This window comes from Poeciliopsis prolifica, unplaced genomic scaffold (genome assembly GCF_027474105.1).
Source record: "Poeciliopsis prolifica strain line A6 unplaced genomic scaffold, Auburn_PproV2 SCAFFOLD014, whole genome shotgun sequence".
Taxonomy (NCBI): Eukaryota; Metazoa; Chordata; class Actinopteri; order Cyprinodontiformes; family Poeciliidae; genus Poeciliopsis; species Poeciliopsis prolifica.
In genome coordinates, this window is record NW_026562389.1 from 3,736,544 (window position 1) to 3,763,721 (window position 27,178).

Sequence of the window (27,178 nt, forward strand, 5' to 3'; positions counted from 1 at the left end):
CAAACAAAGTTCAATTTGATGAAAATCAGTAAAGATGTTTGAAAAGATCTTCTAAGTTGTTTAATCTCCAGAAAGGAATCAGATGACCTCTAAGGCTTGAATCTAAAGTGGAAAACATGAAGGACTTATCACAGATTGGGGAAGGTCCATGAACGAGAACAAGGATTTATCAGCGCACCGATCAGCGCACAGACACGTGTGCAAATGAGCTGAAGGTCTGCTGTGCATCACACACCTCCCATCTGTTGGAGCAGCATCCAGGTTGGTCCTAATGAGGAATAATGAGCCTTCACTGAACAAAAACAACAGTCTGGGCAGGCTTCATGTCCAATTCACAGTTTAATACAACAGCAACAAATGAAGCTCACTCTTGAAAGTGAAACAACTTCATTAATACAAATTTTAAGACAACTGAGTAATGGCACTTTAACTCCTAAGGGATCTCATTGTAGGTAATGTTTGGAGCAACTGAGCATCAGGTCGCTACATGCAGTAGAAAAAAAAAAGTAAAACTGATGAAGTACAATTCAATTTCCAAACAAACCAGTAAAAAAAAAAAAAAAAAAAGCACTGAGCTCCCAGTAATGAGCAGAGACTGGAATAGGAATAAACTTCAACACAGTCAAAAGTTCCTTCTCTTATGTTTGACATATTTTTCTCTAATAAATCAAGAGCAGAACTGGAATTGCTTGGCCTCTGACAGCTGGCCCAGCTGTCAACATCAACACTAACAACATGTTGTTTGTGTGGGCGTGGCTGTGCGCCGGGCATCAAGTCAGGGAATCCAACTGTCCCTGGACGATTTCAAGCTGAAAGAAAATAGAGGAAGATTTTGAGTTTTCAGGGGGGAAAAAAACTAGTAAACTTTCATAAAAATATGGAAAAGCAACAAACACTAACAAAAGCAAAGAGAAACAGAAATATATGAAAGTCAGAAGCACACAGGGAGGCAATGGTGTTGTCAAGCCAAGCGTCTAATCAATCGGGAAGATATCCAGCATGAACACTGCTATCACACATGCTTACTCAAAACAAAACAAACAGACCTTGTCGTAGAACTCAAGAAGCTGCTGGTGGTTGAACTCAACAAAGATGTTTTCCTGAACCTGCGAACAAAAAGAAAAACAAAGAATAATGAGGATGAGCCCGACAAATAAGAAACAAATGAGAAGCGGAGCGCACATATGAAAGAGCGATGACTTAGATCCGCTGCTGTGGCTTCTTGTGATTTCAATAAAAACATTCATTAATTATTGCTGTGGTCTGGACAATGTGCACTGACTCCAAATGTTATCCATCAGGAAGTCTAAAAATACAATGAAGGTACAGCGGCTGTCCATTAACTCTCAGTTGTGCTGGCTCACTTTTGAAGCAATGAGGCAATTTTTAGCCAAATTTTCAGCTTTACATCCAATTTTAAAGGCCTGAAAAGTTTCCTCACACTCAAGCTGAATGCCATTGTTGTGCTGTTCTATTAATTAGATGTAACGCTCTGAAGTGAATTGAGTATTGTCGAAACCTCTGAAATGAACTCTATGTCTTGCAATATTTTCCAGTGACCAACAGTTTTTCAAACTTTCTGATGGCCTTTCAAAACCTTTTTCTTTGGTTGCTTTTGCACCAATTTTCAGTTTGACACCTATTGCATCTCCACACCTGTAAATGTAAAAATCCTCCTAAAATCAAGAGATTCCTATAAAGAATAATGTGTCTTCACAAAACATGTAACTATATGAAAATAAAGAGTTTTGAATGGAATATATGAGACTGTAATAAGACAACCCAGTTCCAAGATGCTTCTATTTATTTATTTGACATAAAATAGTATTTTGGCTCCAAAACGTTCATTCTCAATGTGATATGAAAGCAAGAGGCCTAAGTAATGCATTACTCAGGTCATGTATTAGATTTTTTCTTAGAAACTAGTTTTTTAAATATTGTTTATCTCTTGAGGAGAGTTTTTAAGGTCAATCTCATCTGTTTTTGCTCCTCATCCCTTATCTTCCACTTGTTAAGCACAAACTGGGGCCCACACTGCAACATTAAAACACAAGGGCTGAGAAATGAGTGAAAAGACTCCAAATTAAGAAAAGGACCTTCAGAAGTTGTTTCAACTCCAGAACTAGACACTAAAATCAAAAGCCAGACCCTCATTATGTGTTTATAGCTGGATTCATCTCATTGCACCGTTTTTCCTCTTTTCATTCTGAGAACAATGTGACGGCTTCTAAAAAAATAAAGGGAAGCGAGGCTCCGCAGACAGCCACCAGCCATCTCTGGACTGCTATTATCATCATCATAATCAGTCCATCAGATACAACGACGGAACAATAAGCCACCCCCATGAGCAGGTGTAATGGCGATGTACTCGACGTTCAGATAAATGTGAAACAAATTTTAGGGTGGCACAGAATGAGAGGGGAAGTTTTGCACTCTGTGCTTTTTATGATGGTAGTACAACTGAGTGAATAACTGAGAGACAAATATACAAGTTTAAAGAGAAAGAAATGTTTCAAACCACATGTGAGCCGGCTGATTGTACACTCATCTCCAGATTCCCTCCCTGCGGTTTGGTGCTTAGAGATTAAAGGAGGCTTGGGGGGCTTTGAGCTAACTGGCTGGCTGGCTGGCTGGTTGGGTGGGTGGAGAGGGTATGTGTCACAGCAAATTAACGACAGAGATATTAATTAGAAGCAACATTAAAAGATCATAAAGGAGAGCAAGGAGTGCCGTTATCTCCTGTTGAAGCCCTCACTCTGCAGCACGAAGCCAAATGTAGGGCAAGCTTGAATTCAGCTACAATGGAGGAATCGCTGCGAAAATCCTGCCCAGCAGGAAACAAAGTAATATATTGAAGTGTTAATATAACTAAACGAGTAATTTGCAATGCAGCGTCTCATTTCTTAAGGTGATAAATAATGCTGTGGAGGAAACAAGATTGCCGTTTTCAAGTTATTTGATGTGAAGTGAAAATTTTGAACGCCGATAAATGATCTGAATGATGAAGAGCCGGTGCTTCCAGCAGCACTAATCTCCTCTCGCATCAGTCTCCTGTTATTGATCTCCACGGTGGCGAGCACAATCAAGACGATGAAAAGCAGGCGCTGCATAATCGTTTATTTTGGTTACGAGCTTCTATGGGGCCTGGGCCACAGAAACACCGCCGACCTTGATGAACAAAATAAATAAATGAGAAATAAACAGATTCAGCCAAACAGAAGTGCCTTTATCGCAATCTGACAGGGGTGAGTAAGAGGCCAATGGAGGTGCAGTTTGTTTGAGAAACGTGTCGATCAAAACTAAATAACAAGGAAGTGAAAAACAAAAAAGCCAGTCTGGATCACAGCTCCTGTCTGTTATCTTGTGGCTGAGACTGAAAGTATATTCATGTATGTTTGTGTGTCTGTGTGTGCATGTGGGATTGTGTCAGGCCCGTCACAATGTTCCTGAGGGTTGGGATTTCACCAGGCAGTAACCCAACAAGCCTCTGACAGATCTAGGCTGACACTAGTGGGGATAGGACGCATCATCTTCATCGTCCCAGCCTCATAAAACCGACATTAACATGTAAATGCACTCATACGTGTACATACGTCTCTGTGGAAAGTCTCAAATATTATAAACAATGATTATTTTACAGAGATGGTAGTATGTTCTTTAAAATCCATCTTGTTTTCGTATGCACTCCCTTTGAGGTTTTGCTACATTAGAACCAGAAACTTAAATTTATTTTGAGAGGATTATGTGCAACAAACCATCAGAAACTGGTGCTCATTTGTGAAGAGGAAGCACTCAATCTCTTCCCTCTGATATACGCAGAGCAATAAATCAATGACAAAGTTTGCATAATATGTGTCGCAACAGGCTTGTGATCAATATCCATAGAAAATGTGTCAGAATGGTCAATATCTTCACCATACTCCAATCTAGAAACGCACAGCATTCTGGGAAATGTATTCATTTCCAGCTAAGAAAGGTTGGTGCCATAGACTCGCTCAAGCAACAAGGTGTTGAGTAACTTGTGCAGCAGCACTTTCAGGTTTCACCACTTTTCCTCATAACTGCTTAAAAAAATAAATAAATAAATAATAATAATAATAATAATAATAATAATAATGATAATAATAATAATAAACAATGTAAAGTGGAAGGAAGTTTATCAGCTCAAGAGGAAAATGTAAATAAAACAAAAATGGTCACAACACCAGTTTGGCTGGACTTCAGATGTTCCAGCAAAATATGACGTTGGCAGCATCATTATTCAGTAGCTACACAATCAAGGTCACAACTTCAGGGGAGTTTGGGTAATGTGACTCAAGACAAGGAAAGAGTTTCATCTTTAAGCAGGAGAAAAAAAAGAGGAAGAGTTCAAATAATTTCCGGTGTTAGAATGGCTCAGTCAAAGTCGAGATCTAAAACCAGTCTGTGGAGAAAAAGATGAAAATTGGCTCTCACAGATGCTCTGGATGGACTCTCAATGAGATTGACTAACAGGCTAACAATCTCCTGATGTTCAGGGTAGGTTTGTGTTTGTCTATCACATGAAATCTCAATGATTTTAGTGAGAAACTGTAAACATATGCTTGAGTGTAATTTAGTAAATTCAAAAAGCAAGAGATTACAAACTAAATGAACAATATGAGATACACAAAGGGAAAATAAACTCATAAAAGAAAGCAAGTAGCTTCCATAACTCAGAGAGATGCCGCAAGGAGGAACTAAGTAAATATTTACATTTGATTTTCCAGCAAACACCTGACAGCTTTTAAAAATGCTGTTACTCCTGGGAAGGACCAACATATGTAGAAAGCAACTCAACATGACACCCTCCTCGTGTCATGCATTTAACTTTTTCCCAGACTTTATTCTCTGTCATTATGTTAGTCAGTCTAATCTCACAGTGAGACAGCCAACATGATGAATTCAGCTGAATGTAAATGTTTCTGTCAGCTACAACAATAATTATGTGATGAACAGTTTTATCATTCTGGGAGGATTCACCGAGAGGTTTGCCTGACATGACGGCAGACGATCTGTCCAAACATTGACGCCATTAGACCGTCACTCGGTGCAACAAGTGACTGAATAATAATTGTTGTTATATTAGGAGGAGACATCTCTGATCCTTGTTTTGTAGAAGGGATTTCCCGGCTTTATTTCTGTATTCTCTTTGCCTGAATGCTTAATAGATCATCAAATGTTCCTCAGAGTTGGCAGTCTGACTGCTCGGATGTCCAGGCCGTAACCTAAGAGTTAGAATACGTGATGTGATGAGGCTCTTTTCTCAGCTTGAAATCAACTTTTGAAAATAGCAACCTAAAAGCAATATTAAAAATAATTGTTATTAAGTCTACATTTCTGCATTAAAATGTCTTTTTTTATGGTTTTGATACAGTATTCTAATCTTACATGTGTCAAAGAGCTGCAAGTCAAAAATAATTATAATCAACAGAAAAAAGAGCTTTAAAATGTAGAATTAATCTGTATAATTATGTGTTTCCCTCAACTAAATTAAATGTGACAATTTACCATTTCTTAATTATTATTTTTCTCTCTAAATATTTAGCCACTAAGAAAAACAAACTGATGCTCAGTGGTTTATTTCTTGGGAACAGAGTAGAAGGAGATTGTGACCGAAAGAGTACACAGTGTTGCTTTTATGCCATTGAGTGCTTATTGTTGGCACTTTTCATAAGGCCGTGGTGTGAAATGTACTACAGAGGCAGTTATTTACCAAGGAAATGGTGTGAAGGGACTCAGAGGAAGCACAAAGATGCTCCTCATCAGTTATTTGACTCAGCACACTAAAGCATAGCTTGAATTGAAAAGATTTGTCAAAGCTGTGATGTCTCATGGCAAAGCACTTTAAAGGAAACTGAATTTCTCATATCAGTTTGATACAAGCCCAAAAACGCAGTGGGACTGGAGAAAAGATTAGGGACTGAAGGATGACAAGGACAAGACTGACAAAAACACAAAGAAGGAATAGGAATGATGAGGAAAAGTGAAAGAGGACAAAGCAAAGTTACTCACTGACAGAAAAAAAACTCAAGTAAAAGTTCAGGAGTGTTTAAGAAGAGGAAGAATATTAAACTACGGAGAACTTGGAATCGACACTTGTGTGCCAGGTGCTAACGTTCAACTCTAAAATAAATACATATAAATCAATGTAGAGCTACAGTAGATCAGGTTTATCTTCTTCCTTGATTCTGTTATAGCTTTCATGAACAGTCGGTATTTCTGGTTGGGGCACAGTGTGAAGGATTTTGGAAGGTTTCAAACTTACATTTTTGAATTTTTCCCTCCATCCATTGTCTACACCCGATTATCCTTGGAGCGTTTCGGGTTGGCTGGTGCCTACCTCCAGCAGTCAAACAGGAAAGGTCGTGTCACCAGCTACCCAGTAATTCAGATATTTAAAACAAAAAACAAAAAATCTAAAAAAAAAATAAATAAATCAATAATTATCAGGATCAACTGATATGAAAACCTCATATAAAAGTTTTACAGCCATTTAGTCCAGTCACATTTTAGACTTAATTCCTTTTTGTGCCTTCAAGATTCAGGAAGACTATAGTATGATATGACTTACAGTTCAATGATTTTGACAGTTGTTGCATTAAATACTTGTTTAGTTCACCGACGCTTTGACTTAGAAACCTTTCAGTCTTTCAGTGTTCAGCAGTCAAAGTTTAGGAAATGTAGCCACAGTCTTGTTTAACGCACAGCAGTGTTTCTGAACATGGAGCAACCTGAGGGCATGAAGTAGATTTATGCTACACAATTACCCTCGCAAAATACTTACCCTGCTGACTCTGCCAGCATGTGTTTGCTGGAGCACTGAGCTGTATCAAAACCATTACAGGTAGGAAAGACAAACAGAACCCTGCAGTGGTGGCTGCGCTGGCTCCCTTTGGGCCTTAACACTTGAGTCAACATCTCAATATTTTTACACCACGAAAACAGAGAAGTGTGAGTAACAATATGAGGAAACTTTAGTTTTTTTTTTTTTCCACCAAGAGAAGGTCTGGCCAATCAAAGTATAAGGGTTAGATATGTTAGTTTACTTTGCCTTGACTATCAATTGCAAATATGGCATCAGTTTGTTTTATGTTGTTTTTTTTTTTTACTGTGCATGAGTTTTTCATTCAAAAGCTCTCTTTTTTACATTTTACTTTAATTCTGTGAGTCAGAAAAACCTTGTGTTGCTCTACAAGCCTCATAAAAGTGCCGACAAGCAAATTTATGAAGCTATTTTAAGGATAAATGTGTGAAACACCAGTCTGAAGTTTTTTTCTAGTTTTGAAAGTAAAAGTAAACATATATTATTGTACTTTATGCTTCACATACTACCAACACAATAATTGACCACGTTATTAGGTACTCCTGTTCAGTTATTTCTTAATATGTATCCAGCATGTTTTTGCATTTCATCCTTGTAGCAGCTCTTCTAAACAAACACAGGAAAGTAAAATCACCAAAAATAACATTTATTTAACCAGATCTGCAATTTCTTTGTCAAGAAGACCTGGCAGGATAGCATCACTGTTTACAAGTATCAGCCTTTACATTCAATAATCTATCATTTAAATGTGACACCAGAAGAGCACAGAAACATGATCCAAGACAAAAACAACTCCATCACCTGCTGAAATTCTCCTGAGCGACAGGAAATAAAACACGTGACATGTTTTGGCACGTTTCCTCTGAGACTTTAAAATCTGTAACAGTTTGTCCAATTGCACTCATTACCTGGATTTCAACCTTCGTCTGACACAAATAAAAAAAAAAAGAGGTGGGAGGTGAGGCTGCTGAAATCTTTATTCCTGCAACTCAAAGCATGAAGACGCACACACACACATGCAAGCGCTCCCTTCCCTTTTCTGGTTCTCTTTCAGTAATTGGCACACAGACACACACTTCTTTGTATTTGCTTTGCCTCACTTGGGCTCCAGACAGTCATCAATCAAAACTTACTGCGATTGTTTTTATTATATTGTTTTGTTGCCAAGGATTACACAAAAACCTGATGAGTGATAACAACATGTCTGCATGCTTGACTACTTTTCTGTCATTTTGCGTTCAGTCATCTAACAACAACAACTACTTTGTGCACTCCTGCCTGTCAGTTAGCTTCTAAAACTCAGCTGTCTGCCAACCTGTCCCTGCCTGTCCTCTCTCCTCTCTCCTCTCTCCATGCCATGCCAGCCTCCTCAGAAACTTCACCAGCTGTCACCACCTCATTCTGGAGTCTAACTGAAGGGATGATCAATGGGAGTCACAGAACGGGGACAAGTTGTCTTTGGCCAAGAAGGCATGAAGGGCACAGGGTAGAGTTATTCCAGAAAGTTGTAACTGTGTGAAATGTTATGAAATAGCTCTGGAAGGAGGGCAAGAGAGGGGAAATGAAAGGAAGGGTTAGGAAACAATGAAGCAAGGAAGGAAAGGAGGAAAGGAGGGAGAGTAAAAGGAAGGAGGAAAGAAAAATGGGAAAAAGGGAAGCGAGTGAAGGATGGAAAACTTTTACAAAAAATGATCAGGAAAAATTTCTAGATGCAAAAATTTGTACATATCCAGATCTGAAAAACAAAAAAACAACACTGAAATTAAAATGTAGACATTTCCTGACTGTGTAGTAAAGCTGCTCTTGTGCTTCAACATGCAAATACAGTTGAACACATTTGCCTTGCTGTAAAGCTGTCAGTCACTGGAGGAGAGGAACAGAAGCTGGTGCGCTATAAAAACAATGTTTTCAGAGGTCTTGATTCAGATCCCTAATGTTTGCTTTAGAGCTACAGGTGAGATGTTAATGTTTCCTTTCCACTCGAAGGTTTGCGTAGTTTAACCACCCAGTTCACCACAGAAGAGGAATAACTTAGGGAAACTAGAAACATGTACAAATGACAAACAGGCTCAAGCATTACAGTGTGTTTAATAACAGCCCTCTACTCATTATGCCACACTAATCTAACAAAATTTAATATATTATAAATCTAATCTGTTTTCTAACTACATTTATTGAACAAGGAGGGGGTGGCATAATAAGGTAATTGCAATAGGCTGACTACTGACCCTCAAAAATTTCAACACGTCATCCTCTATTAGACATGGCATTCATCAAACTCAGCTGTGCAGCGAGGTGTTCCTGCAGCCAGTTAGCAGACGGGTAATTACAGACTTACATAGACAGCACAGGATGTTTGTGTTTAAATTAGATTCTCTCAGTACATACTGTGGATAATTTGGGAGTAAGTGGTCACTTATGAATGGAAGACAGTTTTTAACAAGCCTGAAGAAACTCTATTGTGCATCACCTGAGAACAACTTTCTTGCAATACCTTGTGTTTCTTAAAAGACACACAAGGAAAAATTTACTTCTTTTTTAGATCTATGTATTAAACTAAGGTATTGCAAGGCTTAAAATTTATTATCTTAAACATTGAAGCTCATAAATCAAATTTTAATATCTGTCATATCATTCACTCTCCTTGGGAGAAACAACCATGATCAAGTGCTTTTAATAATCCAAATCTTCATTGGTCTGGGGGGATTATGGCTCTGTATAAAATTGCATTTTTATTTAGCAAAGGCCTGTTCAAGGTCATTCCACATCATCTGAATCAGCCTTAAGTTTGGACTTTGAGTAGGCCACTCCAAAACCTTTATTTAGATGAATCGTTAATGAGCTCTTGAACTATTCTGGTAGAACGGCTACTCCTAGAAATTTTCACCTCTAATCAATGATTTCTCCATTTGTGAACAAAGACTCTTTGTGGTTCTTTGGAGCTCTAAAGAACTGGAAACAACTTTGTTAAGCTTTCCAAACCGATGATGTGATTTGTTCTCTGTTTCTTTTGATCAGGACATGATCTTTTGGTGCATTTCATGTTCTTTTCGAGTGATTCTTTTTTAAATTATTTTACAAGTTTGACAATGATCAGGACAGGACTGTAAAATTCAGCTTTTCACAAAGATCAGGAGTAATAAATCAGGTTGTGGTAGTTTGATATTTAAATTTGTTTAACGATCTAAAATGTTTAGGTATTAAGAAAAAGCAAGATCAGAAGCTATCTGTAAAAGTGAAAGTGCCTCTTTGCTACATTCTGTAGGAAATTGACCCATTTTGAAATGTTTATATAAATCACAGCCAGTTGTCCATTGAGAAAATTAAAATCTCACCCTCCTTAGAAACCTTATTAAATGTGCTAATTTAATAAGGTTAAATCATGTTTAACCCTATTAAACCTTATTTAAGGATTTAATCAAGGTCAAAAAAGCAAAAGTGAATATTATTGTGATTATAAATACCAAATTAGACAGTCTATCTTTAAAGATTAGTCAATGCTTTTTATTTTTGGGTGAATCAGTTAATGGTGTGAAACAACATCTGTTCAGCTGCAGTGCATTAAAACATCAACATCATTCAGTCAGAAGTGAAAACATTCTTCCTCCCTGAAACAGTCAATTGCTGCTGCTAAACTCCGGAGGAATATTTTGTTCTTTTCAGGGTATTTTCGATCACTTCTTTACTCTCTGCGTTTGCGGCTGAAGCAAAGGCGACTGCAACTTCATGCAAGAACAGGTGCGGCTCATTTGCCTCTGCTGGCTGTGTGTATTTACCACGATCTGCAAGACTGATTTGTGATTGGTTGTGTCAACTTTTCCATGGAAGTTTCGCCCACTTGAGCATCAGACTCGTGTTTCACAATAATGTATAAACATCGTGTTTTTTCTGCACTTCTTTTAAATTTCATGCTGACTTTGGACCATTTTTCTCTCAACACTACTATTAGTAATATGGTCTAAAGAAGCTCAGAGTTTAACTAACTCTTCTGTGTCAAAATAAGTTACTGCATAGAATATTGAGCACTTTCAATTAAAAGGATTACCCTCATAAAGATGCAAAGCTTCACCTCAGAAGCCATGTTGGGGTCATTTACATATTGTTTCGAATGATTTTGCCTTGAAGGCAATGGTTAATCTTACTTTTCTTTTATTAAAGCATTCATCCCAACCCCTGATTATGTCTGAATCTGTAACCTGCTGCACAAAAACCTCAAAATGTATTCTAGCTGTGAACACAATTTATTTTTATCGTGGCTGCAAACTGTTGGTTTAAAAACTACAACTAATCCTCAGATGTCTCATGTCTCTGCTGTGTTCTGCTACCCTGAAAACCCTGATCAACATTTTGTGAAAGGGCTTAAAGCTCCAGAAGGGCCGAACAGAGTTTGAATTTGGATTGTTTTCTCAGTTCCCAGAGTGTTTTCCACCCACTTAAGCAGTTTTCCAGTCTAGTGTTGGTGAGTTTTTAATGCCTCCCAGACACATCATGGACTGTTCAGGGAGTAGACGGAAGAGATCAGAGGGAAACAGAGAACATTTTAAAATATTAAACAGGACTTTCTCCCCAATGTAGAGTAAAACTAAACATATTAATCAAATACAAGAACACACCTTGTGTTAAAGCATCTAGTAGCCTACCAGGATACAAACCTTTTTTTTCAAAGAAATGACTGACTTCAACAGGTTTCAGAGCAAAGTCAAACTTCTGTCAGCATTTCTTTTTTATCCATTCTAGCTTTTATGTCTGGCAGGGTCAATTCAGTCGATGTTCAGCAAAGTAAGTGCAAAGTCCCTGAGCTGTAGAGGCAATTTGCTCGATTCAGCAACAAATTGTTGCGGCTTAGTAAAAGCCATGAGAGAAACTGGGTCTTAGGGAGCAGAGATGCATTTGTCACCTTGTGTCTAAATGCCTCCAACACCAAGAAAGTGACTTTTCTGAGATTGTACCATCTCCAAAAAGTGGAGAAAATGTCATTTCTGTAGATTTTTAATTAGAAATCTGATGCTGAGTAAATTATTTTATGGTGCTTAAAGCTCTTTGAAATGATGCTACTACAGCTTAAATAATCCATCCATTCATTGTCTACACCTGCTGATATTCTTTGCACGTCTAAAAATCTAATATTTGTTCAGTTTTCTTTCAAAATAACTCCCACTCAGTCATAAAGGATGGAGAATGTCTATTGATTAAAGTGAAGATCAAAGTGATACCATCAAATTTAGGTCTGGATTTTGATCAGGCCACACTTTGATCTATACCATGTTAATTGTTTAGCTGTGTGTTCCAACTTGTCTTTCATTCAAGTCTTAAGTCTTTTGTTGCTTCCGACAGGTTTTCATCAGTCATCCAGAAAAACCCAACTTCTCTGTCGTTGTAGACAAACATCTTCACACAATAATGCCGCCACCGCCAGATTTCATCGGTTTGGAGGGTTGGGGGTGATATATATAGTGTTTGTTTTGAACGAGAACTACAGATTCAACTGCTTCTCTCATTGTCTCTATCAGTTGTGTTTCGTCTTATGTTTTATTTCTTCACATCGTTTTTTTGTACATATTTTATACATCAACCAGCCAAGGGGCAAGAAGCTGGAAACCAAATTTACAGATACTTTGCATTTGTCTATTAGTATGCACTGTCCCTGTTTTAAATAAATAAATTTGAAATATGAAGTCTATTAGATGTCCTGTCAAAGCATTCCCTCTGCTGAGCTCAGGTCATGTGCAGCTCACCCTTGTCTTCTTTGCTCTCTTTGTCTTAGTAGATTTTTGTTGTTTCCATTTTCTGTCGATGGATTAAACGGCACACTGTGAGTCGCTCAAAGCTCAGGCTACTGTTTTATATTTAATCTCACCTGCTTAAAACTTCTCCTAACCCATTAGTGTTGGTCCTTGATCTTAATTATGCTTTGGGTTCACTAATGCATTATGAGGTCTTCACAAAAAACACAAGTGGATTTATTAATCGCTCTCAGAAGATTCATGACATACTTTCAAAATTTTTACTCGTAAAACCTTTTGAAAGCTAAGCACCATTATCCTCCCACTTCATGATTATGCACATTTCTGTATTAGTATGTCACATAACGTCCTGATCAAAAAAAAATTAAGCTTGCAGTTCAAACTTTGAAATCTAATTTGAAAAGATTACAAATGAATGAATACTTTGCAAGATGCTGTAAATGCAATGTCAAAAAATAACGGTCATAATGATTATTTTTCCCATAAAAGAGGAGAATACAAGGTCAGAAAAAGTTTCCACTGTGAGCCTATTTTATTTGAACTCAAACTGTACCATATTCTTACTTGTCTGATGTTGAAACATAACTAAACAACAATGCAACGTTCAAAAATGATCCATGTTTAATCTTCCCATGACCCTTTTAGAGAAGCACCATACAAAAACCTAAATAATCATTGTGCATAGACGCTGAATGAGTTGGTGGTGTTAGGGGGGTGATGGGCTGCACCATGTGTTTGGTATACACTCCACAATGCCGCCTTGCAGCCATTGCACAGTGACAGACATGAAACCTCAAAATGTCAGCCATTCAGTCAAAGCCCACTGTCTGCAGCAAATAAAGGCTGTCAAAGCCAAACACAAGAAGCTGTCAATCAGCTCTGGTGTTTAAGACAGCAATGAGCATATGGAGACAAGTGTGCAGAAAAACGGGTCCAAAGAAACCAAAAAAGAAGCGGTCTTTACAACCTACGTGGGTAAATGAGAGAAAAATCCCTTTTGCATCAGTCTGAAACATTAGGCGCACACCATGCATGTCACTCAGATGGATCAATTTCAGTGGTTCTGTGATGACACCTGGCATCCGTCGGCCCGGAATATTCCATCAGTGGGTCTGATTCATCTCCTTTCTTCTCAAATGTTCCTCTGATGAGTCTTTCGCTCAACGTGAACTCGGAGAACAACGGGGCGGAAGCAAAAATGGAGAGGAGCGGATTGCATGCTGCTTCATCAGGGGAGACAGCGGGGACGTTGACAACAACCAAAAGCAAAAACAAAGTGGGCAAAACAATAAGCAATCTGCAGCTTGTGTTTGTTTTTCTGTGGAGAAAAGAGCAAAGAAGAGAAGGAGGAGGAGCTTTCATGGCCTGATGGGATGGATATGTGACAATACACCAGAATAAGCAGCTAAAAATCAGTGAGTCTCCATGCAGGGGTTCAGATGCAACAACACAAACAATAAGTCTACACCGACAATCATAAATCACAAGCTTGCAGAGTTCACCACTTGAACTCAGCTTGTGTGGGACGCCCCCCTCCTGCTGCACGCATCGTTTCACAACTACTTCCCTCAGGCTGCGAGAGTGTCATCACTGGTCCTCATTCAGTCCTGGTCCGGTCTCTGTCCCTCCACCGTCCCTTCTCTTTCTCTCCATCTCTGCAACATCTCCTCAACTCCCATCTCCCCTTTTGCATTAACCAATGGCTTGTTATAAGCAGCCCATCAGTGAGCTGTCCACCCGCTTCTCAGTTGTGGACTGACGTTTATTAAGAGTCGGCTTTTTGCTCCTCGCCCTTTCCTCTGCTTCTCTCTGCATCCCCTCATGAATACAGAGAACCAATTAGAGGCAGAACAAGGCACGTGTCTGCACACCACGAGAGGCGAGGCCGCAAACACAAACACCAAAAATCAAGACGGCAGACAGGTGAAGAGACGCACAGCAAAAGAGAGAGAGAGACGGACAGAGAGGAGGGAGGATTTAAGTAATTCTCACAAGATTTTCAGCTTCTGAAAGGAAACAAATTGGGACACTGCCTGCAGTGCTAAATGGATGCTGTCAAAAAAGAAGACAGTGAATAAAAGACATCAACAACTTGTAGAAGCACTTTTATTCATGTCATTAAAGCTTTGTGGGGACCCCTCACGGTCAAATTGTGCAGCAAACTCTCATTCTGTAATCGCGAAGCTTGACATTTACCCTGAGCAGCAGGAGGATGCCCCTGTGGCTAAACAAATAACATCCTCAGCGGTGAACCAAATAGGATGGCTGATATTTTGCCTTTTGGTTTTGCATGAGGTCATCTATGCTTTGTCTCTCCAGTTAAAATGTGTGCGGCTCATTATTTTCTTGACGACATGTATTGTAAATCCAAGCTAGAATCACCCACATCCTGTGCTGTGGTTGGACACAATGGGACATGACTAGGCTTCCACTCTAGGCGCACTGTTCCCACATCCCGTCTCTCAACTCTTTGCATGCTGTGGTGCAGCAATGGCATAAACATGAGGGGTTTGTTGATGAGGAAGATGAGCACCATCTGAGGAATCCATTCAAATCTGAATCACAGGGAGCAGAATTAAAAAACAGGAAGATGATAATGGACAAAAAAGCCCCCCTGTTTTAGAGTCAGATATAAAATCTGGAACAAACATTATTCCGGTCGGTTTGTTTATATTTAGTCTTTTACAAACATCCCTTCACATCTGGGAATACTAGTGTGTTCATATAAGTCAAGAGTGTCTGAATAGTAGATAGTCTCTGGTAGAAGAATCAGCAGTAACTATAGCATTTAGTCACGTGGATGGGTGAAGGTAGAGAAATGTCCAAAGAAGCTATTGGGTTTCGGATGAAGTTCCCATTACAAGAGTTCCTTTAAAGCTGTTAAAAAAAAGTAGCTCAAGGAATTCAAAAAGTATTTGTATTAACCTGGCTCTTTATACTGAAAAGCTATTTTTTTAATGGAAAATTATCTTTATTTTGGAAAAACAAAAGCAACAAAAAAGAAAATTCCTGTTGATGAAAATCTATACAATATCGAGTTATTATCTATGACATGTAGATTTTTTCAAACAAAAACATAGAACAAAGCGTTTTTTGTAGAAATCTAGTTTTTGTCTTTGCTGTTCTGGCCTTTTACGGTAACAGTGTAATAAGCAGACACTAGCTGGTAAATTAGTTGGCCTATCTCCTCAGTGAGAGTTTGCTTTAAGCTCACAAATTGTATAAAGTTAGGTTAATTTCTATTCTATGACTACAGAGGACCGCAGTTAGGGACCCAACTACCAGGAAATATTTGAAGTTATATCCACCTATTACATGCATAATATGCACAATGGAAAACATCTAACATCTACAGTCTTCCTCTTGGGGATTCAGCCAATTGGCACAAAGAAAAATTAATACAGTTCCTGCACTAGCTGCATTGCAAACACCAACCAATAGCATGGAAAATAACATTATGTCTATAGGTATTTCAGATCCCCCAGCTGCAGTTTCTTTCAAACCTGCTAGATATGCTTTTGCGAACATCCATAAACATGTACAGAAAGGTCTGAAAAGGTGGATCCAGAAATACTGAACAACAAATCTGTGGTTTATGATCAGACAAATGCCTGCAACAGGAAGCATACAACATAAGCAGTTAGTCTAGATTGTTTGGAGTGAAGTTCTGAAGTTATCAGCTTTAAATTCAAAGATTAACTGGCAGAATGACATTATCATACGCACAAAAAAAAAATCAATATGCTTCAGTTCTACATACAAACAAGGCATAAATGTGTTTATTATTTCTACAGAACCGTTTAAACTGCCTGTTCCACATCATTAGAAAGCAACAGAGATCAGTAGAAAAGAGATGGCTGTGTTTGATGAGGCGAACATTCATGTTATTCATTACATCTGCTCATCTCAGGCTGTGACATGTCAAATTGTTGGCAATGAGAAAAATATGAAGACATTTTCACATCAAAGTCTCATTAAAGAAGGTAAAGAAAAGACACAAAAAGCAACAACTCTGAATCTGAGGGGAGAGAGGAGCCTTTGGTTGGGGTCGTCTGTCAAATCGATGGGTTCAGACATTAATACAATAAAAATTAATAAAGAAACTCTCTGTGGAGTCCAAAGCTGAGACCGGCTGTTTGTTTGTTGTCACGGCCTCATACAGAGCACACACAAAATCTCAAACATGCACACATGCGTCATTTTCTTACAATGTCCAGAGACAGATGAGCGGAGCAGAAACCCTCAAGGTGGGCAAGGGTGGGATTTTAACACGCTTCACTCCCCAAAGTGCATTCAGTACAGTGCAGAGCCGAGCAGGACGTAAACACAAAGGCTGGGATTGTCTGCGCCCAGTGGGCGACTCACTGAAGCAGAGTGACAGGAACACACTGAAGCATGGACACTGATATACAAACAGGCTCCATGCAGACATGCCTCAACACACACATATATTCACACATCACTACAGTCCTGTTTTGGTGAAGCAGAGGCCTTTGTTCCTCTGTGGTCCACAGTGAAGAAGAATAAACCAATTGACAGATTAGCTTTCTGGTTATTCTCTGTAACTTCCTCTCTAAGCCACCAATTATCTGAAGAGCTTTTTTTGTAAGTCTTAAAAGATTAACTTCTGCGCATGGTAAACTCATTCTTTAGCAAGAATAAAACATTTTTTTAATGGTTTGTTCTATATGTACACTGTTTGAGAACTTTAATGGTTCCACTTAAATATGTTTTCTTTCATTGAGGCATTTTAGTGGTTGGGCTATAAAATCAAGGATATGACAAACTTGATATGCAACAGAAATAAACATTTTATTGCCACTTATGACCCCTAATAAAATATTGCAGGGCTTTTTATTTCATCAAGTATGGCAGTAATCTTAAACATGAGCATTTTCAGAATCTGTAGAGCTGTGCTGGAAGGGAAACAGCAGAGAGACAATAAAATACATTTACTTCATAGCAGATCAGTTCAAAAACTGCTCTATTATTTAGATATTTCAGAGTGCATTAACACTGTAAAATTATTCACAATCTTTAAAGTTTTTCACATTTTCTCATCTCAAAGCAATAAAGTTAATGCATTTTACTTATGTGTTTAAAAGCAGAGCCTAATTGCTTGTTTATCACAAAAAACTACTATAAAACATATGTTTTGTTTGTTCAGGGACAAAATGCGACTGTCACTGTCAAACAGTCCTCATTTATAAAGTAATACTTACAAATAGTTCCAACTGCTGAAGCATTCCAGCATTAATTTTTCTTAAGTTAATTCATGTTTGAATACCAAAGCTGCCAGCTAACCCCAGGTTGAGCATTTGAAAAATCTTGCCATGGAAGATTAACACAAACTTACAGACGTGTGTGTTTTGTGACTTCACTGAAGGGAACGGCTATTCCTGAATTCAATTAAAATTTGTCTGCGTGAGCCAAAGCTGTAACTTGTGGGTATAAAAGTGCAATGTGGATTTGACGCTAAAACAAACACAAGCAGACGTTCATAAACAAGTGATGAGGCTCTGGGTTTTCACTGGAGTCGGTGAACATGTTCAGTGCCGTCATACTCGGCTGTAAAGTCTGAGATAAATCTGGTTTGCATTTTGCAGGGGGTGCACACTCGGGTTGCTTCAGAGGCAGCGCCATGACATCTGCGCTACTCTGCGAGCCAACTGAGGATGACTGGGACAGCCGCATCACTACCGCATCCTTCAGTCAGGCCTCTCGCCGCTTAGCAGCCATGGCTTTAATTAAAAACACAGCACAAGTACATGCATGCACACAGGCATATTTTACAGGGTTAAACCCATGTGCGGTGCCTTCCCTCTTTGTGTGACAAATGTCTTAAATCCCCCTTCTTCCCATCTGAATCCCTTTCCTCTTAACTTCTTTCATTCAACCACAGGGGAGTCTTTTCCTCCATTCTCTGGAGAAATATGGCAGCTCCACAATCCTCCTTTCTTAATACTGTGGTAAGTGTTGAGTAAGAGAGAGTGTGCATCAGATCAGCTTTCCAGTACATTTGCAAGCTGCTATACGCTGTGGTTGCTCATTTTCTTGTGGTCCATGAGCATTTAAATCTAAGCTAATAAGTCAGGGGTAACAGCTTGCCTTATTGATAGGAATGTTTTTCACTGGCTCGTATAAATAAGTACTTCTGTCTTATGACAGATTAATCATTTAGGCTTTGAACCTTTACAGGTTTTCCCTAATTATCTGACATTAGTTCACATTGGCTGAGGTTTGACTTGTGTATTTTCTCCCTAATATTATGAAGATGCTTAATGTGTTTGATGAAGCTCATTGTTAGTGTGGATTAGTTTCCTGAGCTGTCACTACAGTTGCGTGCTAAAGCCCCAGACTGTGAGAGCTTACTAAAAACTTTTCCTCGTTGATTTTTTTTTAAATTTATTTATTAATATTTCCAATTATTGCTGCCATTAATTTTGTATTTTCTGTTTCTTCTCTATTGTCTGAGCCAGTGTTGGAGCAATTTCTCTCCTTCATCTGTTCTGCTTATTTATGAAAGTACTCCTAACTCAGTGAACCTATGTTTAGTCATGTCCTTTCCTAAATGAATTCAATGAAAGACTTTTTGCTCTCATTAACATTACATAATATCTTCTTTTTTTTTCTTTAAAGTATGCTTGGTTCAGTGCTCTGTATTTGTCTGTGTCTAGGTGCAGCCACTAAAAGAAAAACTGCTTCCATTAACTGCACTGTTGAATTTTGTTTTCTCCATCAAAGGAGAAGACTTACCTCTTCTGTATTTAGCTGTCTTTTTCCTAAATGGGCATAGATACTACTACCAGAAACTCTTCTCTTTATAAAGTTTTTTTTCTCCTGGAAAGTACCCCAGGTTCCTGCTGAGCTTGGTTCTGTTGGAGGTTTCTTCCATTTAAAATGGAGTTGGTCCACTCCACCATCACTGCTTGCTTGCCTAGAGTGGGAGATTGCTGCAAAGTCAACGGCTAAATGCAATCGACTGGCCTTCCTTTGACAAGTAGCTGTTTATCAATTGATGAAGTGAAGCTGAATTTATTGTGCTACAGCTGGACTGACTGAATTCTATATGACTTTATATGAAATAGATCTCTTCTTCCTGGGTGAGTTTAATGTAAATGGGTGCTATTTACTTTAATAAAAGTTATAATTTTTTATAGTTTTGCTGGTGCTGCAACCTATAGTTAGGTTTGGCTTATATACTTTTTTTTCTTCTCCATGATCCATTTATTGACTGTTGTGTTAGATATTAATTTATGCTAAACCAAGGATTAAACATTACTGTCTGCAGAAATGAAGAAAGTTAATCGCAGGCTGAGTTAAATCTTCACAACCTTGAAGTCACCAAATAAAACAGAATAAAAATGACTTTGCAGGTGGGTCTTCTTTGTGTTGAGTTTAAAAGAATGTTAACACAACATGCTATTGAATCACATCATCAATCAAGCTTAATCATTTCTAAATGAATACTCATGTTTTTTGTCTCATGTGTTTGACTGAACATTCTCAAACTTCCTCTCAGAGCGACTTATATCCAGACGTCGCCAAAAGCTCTGCCAACAGTAGCAAGAAGAACTGACAAATACCATGGCATAAACAAAACAATCTGTAAATTTTTAAATAGGTGAATCTGGGGCACTCAATTCATTTTTAAAACACTGAGCGAGATGTTTCACATAAAAAAATAAAAACAACATCCCAAATGACTTTATATATGTTAGGTTACTATGCAGAGCATTTTAATGGAGCGCTCTGACACAAAACTATCACTTCAAAATTCACAGTTTGAGGCCTACTTCAAGACACTTGAATGACAAGGGTAAACGCATGAAGCGGGCTTTAAAAGTTTCAGATTAAATCTCTTCATGTAGGATGAGGAAGAGGAAATATTTCATGCATCAAACCAACCAACACACGTCTATTTGATTGATGTGCTTAGCTAGAAAAAACTGACAGGTTTTTAAACTCGAACCCACCCTTAGAGACATAAAATGACAGAAGGTTTATGACATCTTTTCATCACCTGAAAAGAAATCCTCAGTGTTAAGCCCCTGTGGTGAATTTGTGTAATGTGAGGAACACAGCAAGATAATAAATAAACATAAGTGCGACGTTGTCATGTCGCACTTATGTGTCATTTAACTTCAGTTCACGCCCTCAACTACTACAAAAATTTTCTTTCACTGCTAACGTATCCACCGATGTATTGTACTCATTGATGCAGTTGAGTTTCCTCAAAAAGCTTTGCATTTACAAGAATCCACCTTAGATATAAATGTCAGCTTAACGCCAGCTTAACATGATTTCATTCTCATCTTTCAGCATAAGGTGAAAGTCTTTGCTTGGTGCAGATAAGAGCAAATCTCCACCTGACATGCTTTTTAACGGTTTCTCAACAAAAAGCCTCAAAAGCGACAAGCTGGATGTAAAACACTCCAAATATAGGAGAAGAAGACAAAGACGAAACACGTAGGAGGTTTTTAAGGAGAGTCAAAAGATTGGAGCTTAAATGGGGAAAAGGAGGACAAAAACAAAAGCTGAAATTTTACATTTTTGATTAAAGTAAGGGAGAGACGTTAATCCATTTCACAGTCTCCCACCACACCACCTTTCATATGTGGTCTGTGGGAGTGGCACGGGTTGGGCTGGCCTAGATACATCCTAAATGAATAAAGCTATAATATCCTTTGATACAGGTCTTTGAAACACGTTCAGCTTCAAGCAGCATCTTTTTCCTACTTTTAATCTAGTTTGGGTGTTTCCTTAAATCCAGTATTATCCTCATCGCCAGGCGTTTAGGATAAAGGGGGATGTGACACAATTGATGGAATGCAATAATCTAGTGGAAAATAACGTTAATAATCTCCCATAATTCAGGTTTTGAGTGTTCATTTTTAACTTGGCTGGGGATTATGAGCAGGAGATTCACCAGAGGGGGGTAAAAAAAGACTCCATAAACACAATGATGTTGATTAACGATAAAGCAGCTGGCTTGGGGGTATATCTAAGAGAGAAGTCTGGTATTTGGCTCACACCGAGCTCTCCTTCTCCAACGATCCCTCCTCAGTGGCCTATTAAGCATCCAGCATCTGAAAAAGGCCAGACCTCAAAGTGAGCGAAGCCTCTCCCCGTGCTCGTCGTTACCATGTTTGTTTATCTGCAGCTCGCTGCCTCAGAGGAACACCCAGCCTTCTTAAGGAGGAAGAAGAAAGCTTCAAAAGTGGAAATAAGGCATACATTTGAGTCCACTCCCAGGACGGCACACCGTACCGAGCCATTTCCATAATGGCAGCCTAATAGGAGCAAGCCGGCTGTGAGAGAGAGGAGCACATCGCCCTCATTAAGGCTCTCGCTCAGAAACAGATTAGCGCTTCATTAACATACAGAGAAGCAGAGGAAATTACTGCTCTCCATTTCACAGTCTGAAAGGCAGGCAAAGACCAAACATGGAGATAAGTGCTATAAAGATGGACTCCATTCAGAAAAAAATGATATTGGTATGAAATTTTATTTAAAGGGACACTGAATATGGAAGACTGTGTGACTTTTATCTTTGTCTGAGCCCCTGCTATGACTGTTCTCTGTCACTTATTGATATTCTCCCACTCAATAAACCATTTGAAACCCCACTGACCAGACAGGCATCTGCCTGAGAAAGGATACAAAAATGTCAGGATACAAAAATGTCAACTGTTGGGTTCTGCTTAGTATTGATCAGAAAACTCAAACCAATTACAGCGTGACAATAACATCATGGTATTAATAAGGGCTAAACCAATACATAGAGGGTAATTCAACACACATTAAAAAAAACAAACTTAAAATTAGAAGACAAAATTTGAAACTTTAATGACATGAAAAAAACATGTGGTTCATATATATATATATATATATATATATATATATATATATATATATATATATATATATATATATATATATATATATATAAATATATATATAAATATATATATATATAAATATATATATATATATATATATATATATAAAAATATATATATATATAAATATATATATATATATATATATATATATATATATATATATATATATATATATATATATATATATATATATATATTATTCGCATGTGATTTTAATTGTGAAAATTAGATAAAATTGTATTTTGTATTAAATTGAAGTTGCAAGATTGTGGCTTTTTTGAATATTGACAAAGTTTTGCACATATTTGTAATGGAAACAGCTTATTTCTGCTAAAGTTGTCAGCTTCAATCTGGGTCCTCTGGTGCTAACGATTATCTTTGTTAATATTAGGTACATTAGCTGCCTTTTTTTTTTTCCTATTATTAATTGTCCCGGAGTCTAGTTTCTTATTAGGAAAGAGTGGTTTAAATCTAATCCTAATATTGGACAAGCTATTGATGGTATTGAACCACACAGTGAGTCTAGATGTTGAATGATTCCACAGTGCAAAGTATAACGCTTGCTCAATGCAGAATAGTGAGCTTTGGCAAAGTACATAATATTATTGTTTTTAGAGATCTTACTTTTCAAATGAAAATTCAGAAAATAAATATTCACATCGGAAAATCCATCCACAAAAATAATTGTTCTACACAAAATGGAAATGACAAAATTATTTGCAAATTTTCATCCTTTAATTGGTTGGCAAGGTGCTTTTGTGCAAAAGTTCAAACATCTGAATGAAGTCCCAAAGGGTAAAGTCAAGGTGAGGAAAAAAATACCTTTGTGATTTGTAAGGACATCTTGAAATTTACACTTTCAGGTCTGTTGATGTTAATTTAAGCAGAAGAACTGGCTGTCCATGTCATGGTAGAGACAGCTTCTGGGGCTGTCTTTAAACTAAATTAAAACAAACTTATAGACTTCAGTCCAAATGTTAACATACATGACTCCTGGTAAAACGTTTCACTTTTAGGAAATACTGCCATGAATATTTGATACAACTGACAATCTTACCAATTAACAAGACAGGACTGAAAGTCAGCATAGTTCTTAACTTAAAGAAAAATGTCCACAATACTTTAGCATATAGAAAAAGTTTAATTTGATCGTTCGTTTCTAATTAGCAGAAGAAACGATGGGTATAAATCACTTGTTCTCCTTCTTCCTTGTCAACCAGCTTTTATTCAATAATTACCAGAAATTTCCCTCCTCGATATATAATGATGTGATGCTTTGCCATTTTTCCCCTCTGTCTAACGCCATGCTGCCAACACCTTGTCTTTCTTTTTAATGGACTCTCGAGGGGGAAAGCCGATTATCTAAAGGTTGGAAGAGTTATCATTACCTCCACAGTATGAGCTGACTTTGGCCAGAAGGCAATTAAGCTAAAGAATGTGTTTTAGCCTAATGAGATATTCTTTATTCCATACAGGAAAGAACATGTCAAAGACTCTGTGAACAAAAGACACATTAACCCTACAGGAGAGTCATTCTAACATGAAAAACCTCTGGCGTCTCAAGCATGACATGAAAGAAAAGTGGTGCAATAGGTTGATTGTAGCTTTATTGTGCATGATTAGTAGCTTTACTAATTCCTTTATCAATTAAAACCATAAGTTGACAGTAACTGCACTGTAACTTTAAAACCTTTACATTGCATTACATTCATAGCTGCCATTTATCACAATTTAGCCTGCTTCTGCTGCTGGTGGTGTGATGTATTTTTCCTTCTGCAGAGGAACCCTTCACCTTTTCAAGAACCAGGGCTAAGTCAGAAAAAAGTGAATCAAAATCTACCAAGAAAACGACCCGAGCAGTCCTAAGGCAACTGGACTTATTTTCTGATTTCTTGAGAGATGTTTTTTCTGTCACGCAAAAGGCTTCTTCAGGTCTGACAAGTTGTAGTCAGAAAAACAACTAACTTCTGGTTTCAGCATCTCCTGAGACAGAGAGAAATGGTCTCATCAAAGCCTTTTTAAGATCTTTCAGCTTGCAAAGCTTCAATATTTTCAGCATTTAGATTACAACAAATAAAACTGCCCAAGAATGTTGATTATTCAATTTGAAGTTGAAATTAAGTTTAAATTAAAGCAGAATTTTTCTATGAGACTCATCTCATCTGCTTTATGATTTAAAATCTTTATGTTCATTTAAAATCCAATCTACCAACACATTTCCACTGAGTTTATAATGGCAGTCTGTGGGTTTTACACCACACCCACAATGAAACAATCAGAGATTAATGTTTCACCGGTCTAATTTCACCACGTTCTGTCCTCCACTGAGGATATCTGGATCCACAGACCACAGTGACACTCCTAGAAGAGGAGCACCTGCTCAGTGTCAGGGGACATAATCTACATAAATGACTGAGTAAACAGCCTCGATAAACAAAAAGATTAAGTTCTGGAGGAAAAACTCTGAATGAACCCACAGTCAAAGTGCAGATTCAGACAATCTTGTTTAAATGCAAAAGCCTGTTTGAGTGTAGTTGGAAATCACAGCATACACATCTTTTAATGTTCATGTCTTGAAGGATAATTGTCCATGTCACAAAGCTCCAGTCATCTCAAACTGGTCTGTTCCCTGGATTCCAGTGCCCTCCAAGATTTCAGTCCAACAAAGCACCTTAAGGATGCCGAGGAATAGGAGTCACCTATCAGAGATATACAACTGGCATCTCAGCAAAACCTGAGGAATGTATCTGTGGCTGAATCAACACCATGAAGGTCTGAGTTAGTACTAGAAAGTTGTACTTCATAAAAAAGCCAGACAGGGTGCACTGAACCTCGCTGACATTCCAGATTCTTAATAATAACAAGAAAGAGGAATTGTTCTTAAGTGCGAGAGAGTCGGCATTGCAGTGCAAATGTTATCAATGTTAGACATGCATCCTGAGGACTTTATAGTCAACTCAAAACATTCTGATTTAATTCACTTTGAACAATGATAGCCCTGAGCTAGAGGAAAATGGACACTTTCAAAATAATATATTGATGCCACTGTGGTTAAGAAAGACTGAAGTGTAGAATCAGAGGACCAGAAGACAAATTTGAGATTTATAAACCTTTGACTGGTGTTCCTAAGTGGCAGCAATGGTCTTGTAGAGCTGCTCTGTTTTATGTTGTTTATTGCTGTAAGAATTTAATTTTAAAAAATTCTGCACCAAATGTAATGCTTTACAAATCCAAAGTTTTGCTTTTTATAGTTTTTTTAGTTAGTTACTTCAGACTTTGTTGCATTGTTTCATCCATCCGTTTTTTCTTTGTCTGCTTAATTGTATACTTTATCCTCCAACAGGCATTAGTGCTTTTATACTGACTCTAAAGCACTTTAGTTACAATAGACTTTTTACATATATCTACAGCTTAAATAAGTGTTAAATCAATTTTACATTAGGATCAGTAGAATTTGCAAACTTTTGGCATAAAACTTGAATTTGTCCTGGTTTAATAATCTGTTTAGCAAATTATGGGGATTATTTTAACTCAGAATTTCACATTTTGCTTGTGGGTTTAATTATTTTCAAGCCATGCACTGCATCTTTAATCATTTCTAGTTTAATTCGCTGAAACCTCAAACAAGATCTGGATCATGAATCTAAATTCATCAGCTAAAACCTGGGAGAGATGGTAGTGACTCTCTCCACGTCATTAAGCATTTTCATTTTCAGCTTTCACTCAGTTTAATGACTTACCCAAAGCCTCTCTAAACCACCTACATTACATAGCTGCAGACTCACTGAATTAAATAATAAATGAAGCGTGCATTCAGAACCACAGCTAGCAGTGAGAATGCCGAACTGCTGCATAATGAGCTTGGTCTGTGGTGTGAGCCTCATTCACAAGTGAAACAATCACCTTTTGTGGTACGTCTTAGGTGTCACAGTCAGTCATGCGCTGGTGGCTGAGGTGAAAACACAAAATCACACTGGCTTGGTTGTGCAAAATCAAAAGAATAAATGAACATTTTGGCTACAGACAGTAAACTCTTATGTTAGTGGTCTCAGTTGTTGCAACTGCAAAAGAGTTGACAAACAACTATTGCGGTCTCTTTTGAGGGCTTTAAAACCTGATGATGTCAACACAGTTACAGAATACAACTCTGAAAACATTAGCTGTTTGCAGTGATCTTTAGATTGCTTTGCTAATTTGCTTTGTTTGATAGGAAAACTACTTGGTTAAATTTAAGCTGTTTTGATTTGATTACAAACAATCATGAACATGAAATCTTTTTAACAAGGGAAGGTATTGGATTGAGGCTGAATTGGAGGATAATGGAGAATTTTTTTAACCAAAAAAATGGAACATTCATTTTCAACTTTTTAAATTAAAAATATACAAATAAAAATTCAGTCTAACTTGGAATTAAACTTCAATTTGCTTGACTCGGATGAAATAGTTCTGGTGTATTCTTCCATAAATTGCATAATGATAAATAGTGACACTTTCCTAACCAAGTATACAATCAAGCTTTCATATCAAAACAACAAATCACTTTTTTTTTAAATTTCACACCAGGATCTGTAATAAGGCGCATCATATTTGCATCATGATGCACTATTATGAAAGGACCAAAAGTTTAACCATTTCAAGAGAGAATAGACAAAAAGCTTAACATTATCAAATGTCAGACCGAGTTT

General features: G+C 37.7%; 1 protein-coding gene across 1 annotated transcript in view; it reads right to left on the reverse strand.

Moving 5' to 3' along the window:
- Window positions 1–320: 320 nt before the first annotated feature.
- Window positions 321–27,178, reverse strand: part of commd10 (COMM domain containing 10) — a 63,541-nt gene continuing 36,683 nt past the window's right edge. The window contains exons 6-7 of the mRNA XM_055039313.1: window positions 1,047–1,106; window positions 321–809 (exon numbers count right to left, since the gene is read on the reverse strand). Of these exons, the coding sequence (XP_054895288.1) occupies window positions 771–809; window positions 1,047–1,106 (99 nt within the window). The 3' untranslated portion in view covers window positions 321–770. The remainder of the gene's footprint in view (window positions 810–1,046; window positions 1,107–27,178) is intronic.